A 12,358-nucleotide genomic window follows, 5' to 3' on the forward strand; every position below is an offset into this window, starting at 1 on the left:
AGCACCACATCTTGCAGTGCTTTTCCAAGGGGTGGATGTTGTCCAGGGATGTCCCCAACTGCACACCCCACTCTGGGCTGCTGCACTTCTCTTCCCCATGGCTGCAGCTCACCTGAAGCAGTCCCAAATACACCACTTCATCTCTGATCTCTTGGTATTATTTCCTCCAGGAGAGCCAGCACAAACCCTCACAAGACAAAAGGCGTAAACCCAAACACAGGAAGAGTCTCAGAACATCAGGAAATACTTCACTGTGGGGGCAACCCAGTAATGGGTTGCCCAGAAAGGCTGTGGAGTCTCTGTCCCTAGGGATATTGAAAAGCCCTCTGGCCAGGGTGCTGGGCAGCTGCCTGGGGGTGGTCCTGCTTGAACAAAGGAATAGGACCAGGTGTCCCCAGACATCTCAACCCCAACCATGCAGTGACCTGTGAAGAGCAGTCTGAGGCTGATCATTCACAATTCACAGTTCTGCTGAATGAGAAAGGCCCTGGACTGGGGAGAAACATTGCTTTTACCCCAAAACCTTCCCCACACAGCCAATACCTTCCAACCTTACAGTCAAGCTGAGCCCTGGCCACAGCTCCTTGTGCTCCACAAGCACCACCCCTCCTTTCCTCTTGAGTGATTGACCCAAGTAAGCTGAGCTGTGAATACCCTGCCTGAACACCTTAACCTGACAGTTTGGGCTTCCATTCAGTGCCAAACGCAGATTTGCCCAGCTGGCAGCTTATATTTTGCCCCAGCTCAGGGCAAGTCCTCTTTCTCCCTTCATCAGGGCATGAAATCCCAGTGCTGCTGCAGCCAGCCAGGTCCCTGCTGGCCAGATTTCCACCTGCTATCCCTGCACTTTATGGCATTCACACACTCTGTCACGCTGGATTACATCCGCCTGAGTGCTGTCGTCAGGGAACTCAAATATGGTTCATAAAAGCCTCAAGATGTACCTTTAGAGCAAAACAACAGCAGGGTAATGGGTAGATGTAATGCAGCGTGAAAAAAAAAAAAACCTTAAGGATCAGAGAGAGGTTTTCAAAGCAGGGTGATGGAGGAAATTCCAAGAAATTAAATATTGCACAATTTGATGGTGTTGAAGAGCATCATTAACCCCCAGCACTTAAGAACTGAAAGATGGACCTAAAGAAAAAAAAAAAAAAGCATGAAGGGGAGTGATTTAGGGTCAAAATCATAATCTTAATTTTTCTTTCTCTTGAGGTATCTTTCAAATTTTCTTTTCAGTCCTGGAGGAGGGCTCAAAATTTTCCTTTGAGAAAAACAGTGGAAGTCAGAATGGGATCTTGGGGGTGCTGCTGGCCATTAATAGGGCAGCCTTGTGGTCTTTTGTCCTGCAGCATGTACAGAGGAGCAGGGACAAGCTGTGCCTCTACAGAGATGAGGTGGATTTGGGCCCTTCTCTCATCAAAACCCTCACCCTTGCTGAGGCCAGGCAGCCCAAGGCATTGCAGCAGCTCCACAGGCAGAGCTCAGCTGGCCCCCAAGGCTGGGCTGGGGGTCACTCACAGGCAAAGCCCTGGACAGGACTGCCATGAGGTGCCAGCTCATTTGGGAATGGCCATGTAGCACAGCAGGGGGTGATTCAGGCAGCAATGGATTTTTTTTAGCTTGCCATCACTGATTTTATAACTGTCTCCTTCTGTCTCAGGCACTACCCTGACCCGAGGCTTTGTAGACAGCAAGTCTCAACCAGCCTCTTTGCCTGCAGCCTGGGCTCTTTTTTAAGCACACAAAACAAAGGCAAGTGGGAGGGCAATGGCTGGTTTAGGGCCCTTTAGGATATCCACACAATGGGGGACCCAGCACTGCTGCTCCCAAAAAACGCTTGGTCAGCACTGGCTGACAGGCTCAAAGCATTTGAAGTGAGAAGGAGCTGTGGGAACATGACCTGCAAAGCTGACCACTGTGTGATCACTTTTCCTTTATTTACTTACTAATTGCTCGTGTAATTATTTAGAAAAAAAAAATCAAGCAAGCCTTATCATGACAAGGTTAGAAGCATCATCAAACCAAGCACTGGCAACAACCCCTCCCTATGCCTCTGGCACCACTGCCTGGCAGAGCCAGTGCCAATCCCAGACACCTGTCACCCCTGAGCAGGGCTCAGCATTGCTCCCAGTGGTCCCTGCAGACAGCAGCTGCTCCAGCTGTGTCTCTCCAGGCCAGGGACTGGGCTCTGTCCGGGCATGTTCCAATGGCTGAAGCAGGCAGGTTGGTCCAGTCCAAACTCCTGGGCAGTGGCAGCAGGACAGTGCACTGTTCAACCCAAACCAGCAAACTCAGAAGTTGGAAGAGCAGATTCAAACAGGTTGGCACGGCCAGCACTGCCTGTCTGGGGCTCCATCCAGCTCTCCTCTCCTGCTGGACACTGAGCAATCAAGGGACTTGATTTCCCTGGTGCTGAGGAACCACAGGACTCCATTTGCTTTCCCCCATGTCACTTTACATTCTCCAAATTTCACTCCAATTCCCACGGTCTTTTTCAGCCTGGTGGCAGCAGCCACCTGCACAGCATGCTCCATCATCCCTCACTGCTATAATCCCTGAGCCCAGGGCTGTCTCTCCTCCAGCTATCAAATCCCCAAGACATCCAAACACTTTTCCACTGTGTTCCCACTCATCAGAGCTGCTGCCAGGCTCAGCCATGCACCTTTCCTCTGCCTGCTGCTTCCCAAACTGCAGCGGTGGCGAGTGGCCAGCAGGCCAGCTCTAGGCTCGGGATGCCACGCGAGGTGACCAGTTCTGCAGCGGGGACACACACATTCAGTGCTGGTCACTGGTCACTTGACACTGGTCACTAGCTGCTATTGGCACGTGCATCTGCAGCCTGCAGGGTGGCCATGCTGAAGGCATGACAAAATAAATCCTGCATGAGCCAGAGGGCACACCAGCCATCCAGAGCTGCAAGCACAGGCACAGATGGATAGGGAAGGGCAGCACTGCCCTGTGGGAATAAGAACCTGCAGGATGTGCCAAAAATCCTGCAACCACCCCAGCCACAGCAGCTACTGACACTAGCCAAGAGGGGAAAAAAGCCAAATATTCCTTCTGCAGCATTGTGAACTATGCAAAGTTTCCAGTGGTATGGCAGGATAGTCCAAGGACAAAGCAGCTAAACAAGTTCTGAGAACTCATATATTAGATCAATCTAAATATTGTCTAATATTCAATAATTTAATTGCAATAATGGCTCCAGTGATCTAAAATACAAACCAACTAGAGGAGCATTGAAGCTTCATGCTCTTGCAAACCCTTGTTTGACAAAGTTCCATCAAGAAGCTGGAGACTGATGCAGAATTCAGCTTTCCCATACAAAAAGAGGTCAGAGCTTAAAAGCCTAACTAAATGTTTTCACTATTCGAAACCCTAGTCATGCCCTAGGAAGAAGCACAGAGTTCCATGTAAGGCTCCCTACCTTGGGAGCTCAGAGCTGCATCTTTGGGGGTTCACCTTCACATCCTCTGAACTCACTTGAATAGAAAAGGGCTGAGGGGTGTCAGGAGGAGGAGGGAGTGCTGGCACAGACATACACACACATACCACTTGAAGGCTGAGGAAAATGGTGGTACCACACGGCCACGGAACAGGGGGAGCAGCTGTTTCTCAGCCAGTGCTGCAGCAGATTCCGTATCATGCTGAGGTTTGCTGTGAGATGGCCACACACCAACTGTGTGCTTTGGGGGCAGAACCCTGCCCAGTCTTCCAGCAAGCACAGACTCAGGTGGATGACATAGGGCACCCCCCCGCACTGGTGCATTCCCCAGTCATGACACACTGCAGCATCTTCCTGCATCTGGGACAAACCCTGTGAGCAGAGCCTGCACAAGAACTACAATTAAGTAAGGAAATAAGTAGAAGTTTTCCTGGCCTTTTCCTAGCCCAGAAATCTTCTGCCACCCACACTGCTCCCCACCCAGCCCAGCATGTTGACACAAGCCCAGTGATTGGGAAGATGCCGACACAGGAGCTGCTGCTCCAGGACAGCAACTGCTGCAGGGGCTAGGAGCCAGCTACAGCAAAAGCTTGTTGAGACATTGTCCAAGAGTGAAAAATAGGAGGTGAACATCACTCCAGATACCACGGCGCTAGGATTATCCTGGAGATGTGAATTTTGTTTTCAGATTGGGCAAGTCAATGCCTGCAGCTTCACCAGTGGTCCCTCTACACACCTGATCTTACCCATGGATGTTCTGCTCTCATGTCAAAGGAGAAGGTTCTACAAAAGCCAATGCTGCAGCTTCCCCACACACTGAACTGAATGAGGTCAGCTGGAATAAAGCAGGGAATGAGAATGGAGCTAGCCGTTTCTTATGTGGTAATAACAACAGCAAGGCTGGCACTGGGATTATTTTGTTCTGCAAGGAGAAACTAGGAAACAATCACCAAGGTTTTATAGATTCCATGTCAGAAGAAAATTGAACAGATAAGAACAGATGCCTTTGTTATAGAGAAGACTCATCATTAGAAATGAACATATAAAATTTAATAGCTTGGTTTAAAATACATTTTCAATTAAAAAACAGCAGGCAAAACAAAAAAAAACCCCTCAGTTTCATAAAACATACATGACATTGCTGCTACTGTTATAAGACCCGTGTCCCAGAATATCTTATAGTGGAAAACAATCATCAGATTTAGTTCAAATACTTCATTAAGCAGTAAAAAGAAATAACATTCATATCAATCTTACTTCTATGGAGATTCTAAATCTACTTCCCTGACCCTAGACCAAGTTTCAGTAATAAAACTTCCACTTTCAATAAAAATGTGTAAATATATATATGTATTCTATATATCAGGTTTTTAAAAAAATTCCCTTGCCATAGTAAAACAATTCCCGTGACTGCTGAAGGGAAGCCCAAGCAGGAGGCTGGTGTTGGCTGGGAACGAGTCCCATGGCTGCTCTGCCAGTGGTGGATTCCTGTACAGGGTGGCAGGTGTTGGCCAAGTCTCTTCAGCATCCTGCTGCACATCAGCCTCTCCCCTTCGGCCTCGAGCCCACGTGTGTGTTCTGGCCACATGCCCAGTCACAGATGCATCTGTGTGCAGTTTGCTCCAGGGGAGCATGCAGTGCCCAGAGCATCACCAACCCTCTGTTGGGGCCCATCAACAAAAGAGAAGGAAGGAGGGGGGAATAGAGGGGGGAATGGAATGAACCAGCTCAGGATTGACCCAAATACAAATTCCAAAATACTGTATTTTATATAAATCATTAAAAAATAATGTGAGGAAGGACTTCAAGCGGTCACCTGGATTCACCACCAAGGGAGAATCAATTACACCTGTGACAGTCCAAAGATATCTTTGGCTCAGCCTGGCTCTGAAGACCTTTGATGCCAAACCACTGCCTCTATGTGGGCAACCTGCTCTCACTAGAGAAAATTGCCTCAATACCCAGCCTGAAATTCTGTGATTTACACCCGCTACTCCCTGTGCTTGCCATGGATAGGGAGGACATGTCCATGGGTCGGGAGGCTGCTCCATCAATCATCCCATCTGAACATGACCCCTCACCAGCCAGGTCATGCAGCCCTTTCTCCTCAGAAGCCATGAGCTTTGGCCAAAGGACCATGTGGTCCGTGCTCCAGTGGAGGCCTCGGCGGTGCCAAGCAGAGCCACAGGGGGCAGGTCTCTTATTTCTTGTAGGTCATGCTCTGGTTGATCAACTCAACGTGGCATTTGCCTCCCTCTTCCAAACAGCACCATGACAGAGCTAAACAATAGTAGGTTACAGTTTGTTAACCATTAAGTAGAAACATTAATTATTAAGTAAAATCATATGCTACTTTTCTGGACTATTTCTCCAGTCTTTCCAGGTTGACCTTCATGTCCTAGGTAAGGTATATGCAGTTTCGTACTGTCTGAAAATATTACAAACCTCTTTCATTACCCAGATCCCCAACTAAAGCTATGACACTGGAGCTGGCACTCACATTCATCTGCTCACTATGTAACTGAGGTTTTTGCCTTAGTGCTGCCCTTTAAGTGCTCCTCTTTCATTTGCTATTAACCAAAGAGTGCCTTTCCTTCATAAGCACATGCACATGAAGAGTAAATAGCACAGGGCAGTACTCTTTGGAAGTGTCTGGCACTCCCAGCTGGGGCTCAGGATGCCTGCTGTGCCCATTGGGTCTCTCCAGCTCAGCACCAGGTCCATGGTATGTACAAACACCAAGAAAGCATAACCTACTTGGAGGCCTTACTCCCCGCTAACATTTGGCCTGCTGAGCCATTTTGGCACCTTCCTCTCTCAAAAGCCTTGCCTCTCTCTCAAAAGCCTTGCCTGTGCATTTACTGCTGTTGACATCCTAAGCCTTGCAAGCTGGCTCCTTTAGCCCACAGGTTCATCCAGCCTGAGCTGCTGGTGTGAGCAGCATCCAGCTGAGCCTTAAGTACACTGCTACAGAAAAAAACTCACCCTCCAGGAGACCTCCCTCCTGACCCCCAAACACGAGACTGCAAGAGAACTGCATCTGCCCTGCTCCTCCTGTGATCCAGCTCTCAGACTTGTCTCAAATCACCTCCCAGAACAGCAGTACCCAGCTGTTTAGTGGAGTTCATGACAGAAACCAGGACTTGCATCACCTGCCTGTGCATGAGGATTTAGAAGAGAACTGGTATCTTCTTCCTTCTATGTAGGAAGATCCATGTTTAACAAGCAGGTCTCTTGTGCCTTCTATGAATGTACAAACGTGTGCTCACCTTTGGTGCGTGATAAGGGTTTGTCCATTTTTAAATATCTATGTTAAATATGTTTTCTCTGTATATGGCATCCTTTTAGATGGGCTTCATTGCATATATTCACGGTATATACAGAACACCATCTTTTATATATATTATATATTGCTTATATGTACACATTTACAAACCTTCAAAAAGATATTGCACTTATATACAATATAGCTTCATCTGATGAGAGTTCACACAGTTACTAAGGCGAGTTCTTCATAAGCTAGGCAGTTTTACATTCCCCCCAAATGACACAAGTGATTTCAACAGTCTGCCCTGGTCACAAGTAAACATTAAAGACTTTTCTCCAACCTGCATGCAACTCCTACTAGTATCAATTAGTAGTTTTGCAGCTCTCCCTAGCAGAAAACAGTCCAGTAAAATGGTATTAGCTGATAACAGGCTCAAACATGGTTACTGAATAGATAAATAAGACATCACCAGTCTAAAAGGCCACCTTCCAGGAGATTTCCCCTCAAATACCTACTAGTGGTTTACACACTAGTAAAAATATATACATGCTCTCCACTTAATTGCCAATATCTTTGCTTGCCCATTTCAAGTGCAAATAAGATCATGAGCAAGAACACAAATACAAATGTATTAAGCAAAACCACTGCTCTGCTCCCCAGAACAAGTCAAACATCTGGCTTTCTTCTGGAGGTGATTAGTGTTTTGCTCAACATACTGAATTATGGGAAAATGTTCACTTGAGACCTTTGTTTAAAATCCACAGTGATCTGTGATCTTAGATCTCAGTCAAAGTCAGCTTGTAAGATCCTCCAACCTCTTCAATCTGCAGCTGGAAGGTATCTTCATTAGAATAGTGTTTCACAATGTTATCATCCATGTTGACAAGAATTCTGGAAAAACAAAACAGATCAGGTATTTTACAGTTCTAAATACCAAAGGCACTCTCAAACCTAAAAAAGCCTGGACTACCCAAGGGTAACACAAGATCCTGCTCATCTCTGATTCATTGCCTCCCATAGCAGATCTGTCTGTTCTGACCCAACCCCTGCCATCAAGGCTGGCAGCCACACTTCTCAAGGTCTGAATGGAAGGATTAAATGTGGCTCCTGGGCCAGGGAGGGAGAGAGATCTTGGAACCAGCAGAGCCCTGAAGCTGCAGGCACCCGGGGCTCTGAATGGGTTTGCTTGGCAGTTATAAACTATCAGAACAAAACCCTACAGAGCTTGCAGGGAAGAAACCACCCATGCTTGGCCACTTCTTTCATTTGCCAGAAAGGTCAATACCTGTGTGTTTGTGTGCACACATGCACACAAAGCTCTGCTTAGCAGTGGTTTAGATATCACAGATTTTAAGCTTTTTGCAGCTGTGCTGGTGGGGTAATTATGCTATGAAAGCACAACCCTGGAAGGGTGTAATTTTCTGCCTAGAAGGTGCTGAGATACCAAACTGACAACCACTAATAGACAATCCAGGAAAATTACTGAGAAATTAAAAGATAAAAACAAAACCAGACAATGCTCAGAAACTCACTTATGCTATAAAATAAAAAGTTGATGAAGTATGGCCTCTGGGAGAAACAGACACTTCACAGCTAAGTTCTCTTCAATTTAGCCCACAAAAATACAACCAGGGTTCAGTAATTGTAGCCAAATGCAGCAATAGTGAGCCCAGTCACCACTGTAACAATTTAACATGGGTTGAAGGAGGTTCTTCATCACTGAGAGTCTTTTAACAAACTGAACTCTTCTTCCTCTGACATGATCAACTCTGGTTCAAATAACAATTAGCTCAGAGAGGTTCAGTGACTTGTATTTACCCAGGAAGCCAGACTACATATTTCTATAGGACCCTTCCTATAGTCTTCAGCTTCGTGGATAATGTTGAAATGTGTGTACTTGTGTGCACACACACATAACAGCAAATGGCATTCACATATCTGCAGTGCATGGAGGAATTCTACAGCAGATCTGCTGGTTTGAAAAAGGTGTTCATATTCTTAGGCAGTTACTGCACAGGTACATACTCACCCTTTTTTACATTTTTTGAAGATTTTTCCTATTTTATCAAAAGGAACATCATACTTGTCAGATATCTAGAACAAAAGAAAGCAATGATTGGTGAAGCAAGGAGACTGCTGTCATTGTCTTTCACTTTCTATTTTACAGAAAGAACAACCACAAAAAAGCCTGCAAATGAAGACAACTCCTCTGCCCTATAAAGGCAACATTAAATCCCAAACTATAGGGATCTACAGATCAGAGCCCCTTCTCTGCATTTAGCTAACTTCTGTGCTAAAAATTTAATCATGTTTGAATCTGGATACTTACTTCTCATACAGCAACCTCCTGCCCCTACACTCAAAAGCTCACCCACTTAAAGCCCATGCCCTGACTCTCATTCTCTCTTGGCTCTCTGTTCTCTTAGCATACTGAAAACCATTTTTAAATTTAGTGGCAGAGGGATCAAGTGAAAACTAGTCATGACAGTGTCTGAAAGAAGAAAATAGCAACAGAGAGAGGACCTCTTGCTGCTAAGGGCATGACGTGATCAGAAACATTCTCCTTCCCCAGCAGGGTGACATCAGTGTGGAGCCACAGCCACTGACCATAGCACTTCACTGCACAACCTCCAGAAAGTCGTGAGGTCAGTAACCTAAGCCTGGTTTACTTTGGCAAACTGCTCTATCACACCGACAGTAGTACCAAACCAATGCTTTGACATGCAGATGTACAGGGAGTTTCCCCCAGGCTACAGCTGTGAGCATTTGGTTCCTTGCTTTAAGAAATCAAATGGAACAACAGAGGTGCAGCTTCACTTCAGGACCATGGGGTAAGGGAGGACTTCACAGCCTTCAATCCCTCTTCTCCATTAGACCTCTCCCTCCAGCTAGCAAAGCCTCACAGCTCTGTAACCAGAATCTTTATCTCTTCCTGACTATCTCTACAATCAAATGTTAATGGCCAGACCTGCCTGTACATCCCCAAAGTCCCTGTTCTCTGAGCAGAAGCAGTAGTCACAGAAAGAGACAGACAAATGTCAGTTCTGAGCTCATGCCAAACATTACACCATTCCTTGGTCTTAGGCTCTGTACTTCCCTTGCTCTGCAGCAGCAGTCATAGTGGAAGCCTATTTTGGAAGTCAAGCAGCAATTTCACACAAGTGTGCGCAGATATATAAAAGTGTTCAGTAACACATAGAAACTGGGACTTGGAGCTCTGCATTGCCAGCTTGTGAAAGGGCAGTGGAGGGCCCTAAACATGGCTTTGAAAGGCTGAAACAAACCCAATCCACCAGACACATTCTGAAAATCACTCCATCTCCTAACAAAAGTACCCTCTCTGACAAGAGGAATATCCAATCATCAAGTTTGACAGAGCTGGATCTTCAGGAAGGCTTCTTACACCCAGGCCCCATAGATGTGGGGTAAGGTACTTGAAAGACAAGCTTCCTGAATTCCCTCAACAATAAATTAAAGTATTATTTGCATTCATTTCCATGTTATTGAAAGGAAATTTTCCTTATTCTTCTTATCCAGAAGAGCAGAAATGTGTGGACACAAGCTGTGACTGAAAGTCTGACTCCTGTGACTGGCCAGTGTGTAAGGACTGGGTAGCCAGGGCTTTTTCTCAAGGACTACAAACCAACCTCATTACTTACCGCTTCCATTAGGCCTTTCAGAGATGGTGTCTTCAACATTAGTGCATCAAAGACTTCCTCTGCCTCTTTTCGGACATACAGCAACACTGGAAAGCAATTTGGAGAGGAATTAACTGTGCAATTGCTCCTCAGGAAAAATTTGTATCCCACAGTGGCTAAGCACACAGGGACATCCACTGAGGATCTTATGAAGAAATAGACACACATACATTCAATATACACTTCAGACTGTAGCACAAACACCTACTGCTGGGTTAGCTCACAACTTCTTGCACATAAAGCCACTGTATGCTCAAGCATCTTTAGTGTCAAAATACTTCTGTATTTTCTTTATTTTCTCTATTATTAGGAAAAAAGGTCATATTTGAAACAAATAAAGGAGGAACACAAAACAAATCTTTGAGACTCTTAGGTTCCTCTGTAGCTTACAGTCATTTGCCATAAGACTTTCCTCAATCAAATGATTTGACAGATGCTATCACAGCAGGTGAAGCCATCCTGGCCACCTCATAATTTTTAAATAATTTATTTGTACAGTTCTGTGCTCTTCCTAGGCTGTCTCATCTTTCTTCCTGCCCCTTGCTGTGTTCCAGGAATACTCTTACCACCAGAGCTGACATACAATGCAGGCTTGGTCTCCTGCTAGCAGGGGAATGAAAGAGCAAGAACCCCAATTAGGTGAGCATCCCTAGCATTCTCAAGCTAGCACAGACTCATTACATGTAACATCAGCCTCATTAAGAACTGCATTAAGGCTGAGGAATAAGCCAGGAGAGCAAGAAAGCTTGGACAACAGCTTTGCTGTCTTTAATCCATCTTCTAATGACTAGGTATTGCAGCCTGGATTGTTTGCAAGGGTTCATCAGCCACAGCTTTGACACACCTGCAACATGAAACAATTACTGGCATTTCTGATGGAACAAAGTGAACTTGGGACAGCACAGCACCTTGATGCATTTCCCAATTTGCCTGTTAAAAGCAGTTTTAAAAACAGAGTGTAGCTTTGAAAAAGGAAGACAGGACACTCTCAGTTACAGCACAGGTCAGACGAGAGTCAGCCAAAGGAGAGAGAATCTCATGGGGCTTGTTTTATATACAGCATACAGTTGGTTTATATGCTTGTTGCATACAGCAACATGAAAAAACAAGAAGTTTGATTTCCTTCTATAAAATTCATCCTTCTTTACTAGTTTATCCAGACTGCAGAAGTGCAGCCCCATTATGGTCAGACTTGCTAGACTTAGCATTTGCTTTTTCATAGGTTTAATACTTCCAAGCTTTGTTGCAGTCCTTCCAAACACAACTATTATCAATCAGGTACACCACCTCCAATACCCCAAAGGGACCTCTCTCATCTCCTTCCACAACACCACAGCAACATGAAATTGCAAAGACTGAAACTCAGTTAAAAATCAGCAGAATATTCTCTTAGCTTGGCTTTCAGAGGTGAACATCCCATTTCCTGGCACCATGAAAGATGCATCAGTTTTATATCCAGAACCAGTTCTTGGTGTTCATTGCTTGAAGTCCTGGAGGAAATTTCCAAAGTATTTTGTAGCAGATTACAAGATGAGTTCTCTGCCCCAGTCCATTAAGGATACTGGTAAGCTGCTCACCTTGTCTTGACTCTTTCCTTATAGGTTCAGAACCCATTACTGAGTTGGCAGAAATCCCCAGAAATTCTCACAATATAAAATATTTGCACAGCTGAACCATATCTTGATACATGAACTGTCACTAATCAAAGCCAGAAAAATCAGTCTGACATAAACATCAATATGAATTTTAAAATTCTTTAACCTCAGATTCATCTCTCTATCATGATGGATAAATACTCCAAAAAGTCAGTCTCTGAAAGAAGAAAATACCTCTTTTTGGCTCTTCTATTCTGGCCATCTTATTTGGAGTAGCAATGAAGTCCTCTTCACCAATATAAGTTCCTCTCTTCAGGTTGGAGCTGTCATTGACAGGGCAAAAAGTTAAGAC

The 12,358-nt window shown here is 45.2% G+C and overlaps 1 protein-coding gene across 5 annotated transcripts in view; it reads right to left on the bottom strand.

Annotated features, from left to right (window-relative positions):
* Positions 1 to 5,135: 5,135 nt before the first annotated feature.
* GRHL1 (grainyhead like transcription factor 1) overlaps positions 5,136 to 12,358 on the bottom strand; it is a 43,934-nt gene continuing 36,711 nt past the window's right edge. For 4 of the 5 annotated variants that reach the window (XM_068183471.1, XM_068183475.1, XM_068183474.1 and 1 more), the window contains 4 exons: positions 12,241 to 12,329; positions 10,373 to 10,458; positions 8,743 to 8,807; positions 6,838 to 7,604 (listed from right to left, as the gene is read on the bottom strand). In XM_068183471.1, coding sequence (XP_068039572.1) covers positions 7,490 to 7,604; positions 8,743 to 8,807; positions 10,373 to 10,458; positions 12,241 to 12,329 — 355 coding nt within the window. In that variant the 3' untranslated portion in view covers positions 6,838 to 7,489. Of the gene's footprint in view, positions 5,726 to 6,837; positions 7,605 to 8,742; positions 8,808 to 10,372; positions 10,459 to 12,240; positions 12,330 to 12,358 lie in introns of those variants that run through there. The other variant, XM_068183472.1, reaches the window with a different exon arrangement.

This window comes from Anomalospiza imberbis, chromosome 3 (genome assembly GCF_031753505.1).
Source record: "Anomalospiza imberbis isolate Cuckoo-Finch-1a 21T00152 chromosome 3, ASM3175350v1, whole genome shotgun sequence".
NCBI classification, from domain to species: Eukaryota; Metazoa; Chordata; class Aves; order Passeriformes; family Viduidae; genus Anomalospiza; species Anomalospiza imberbis.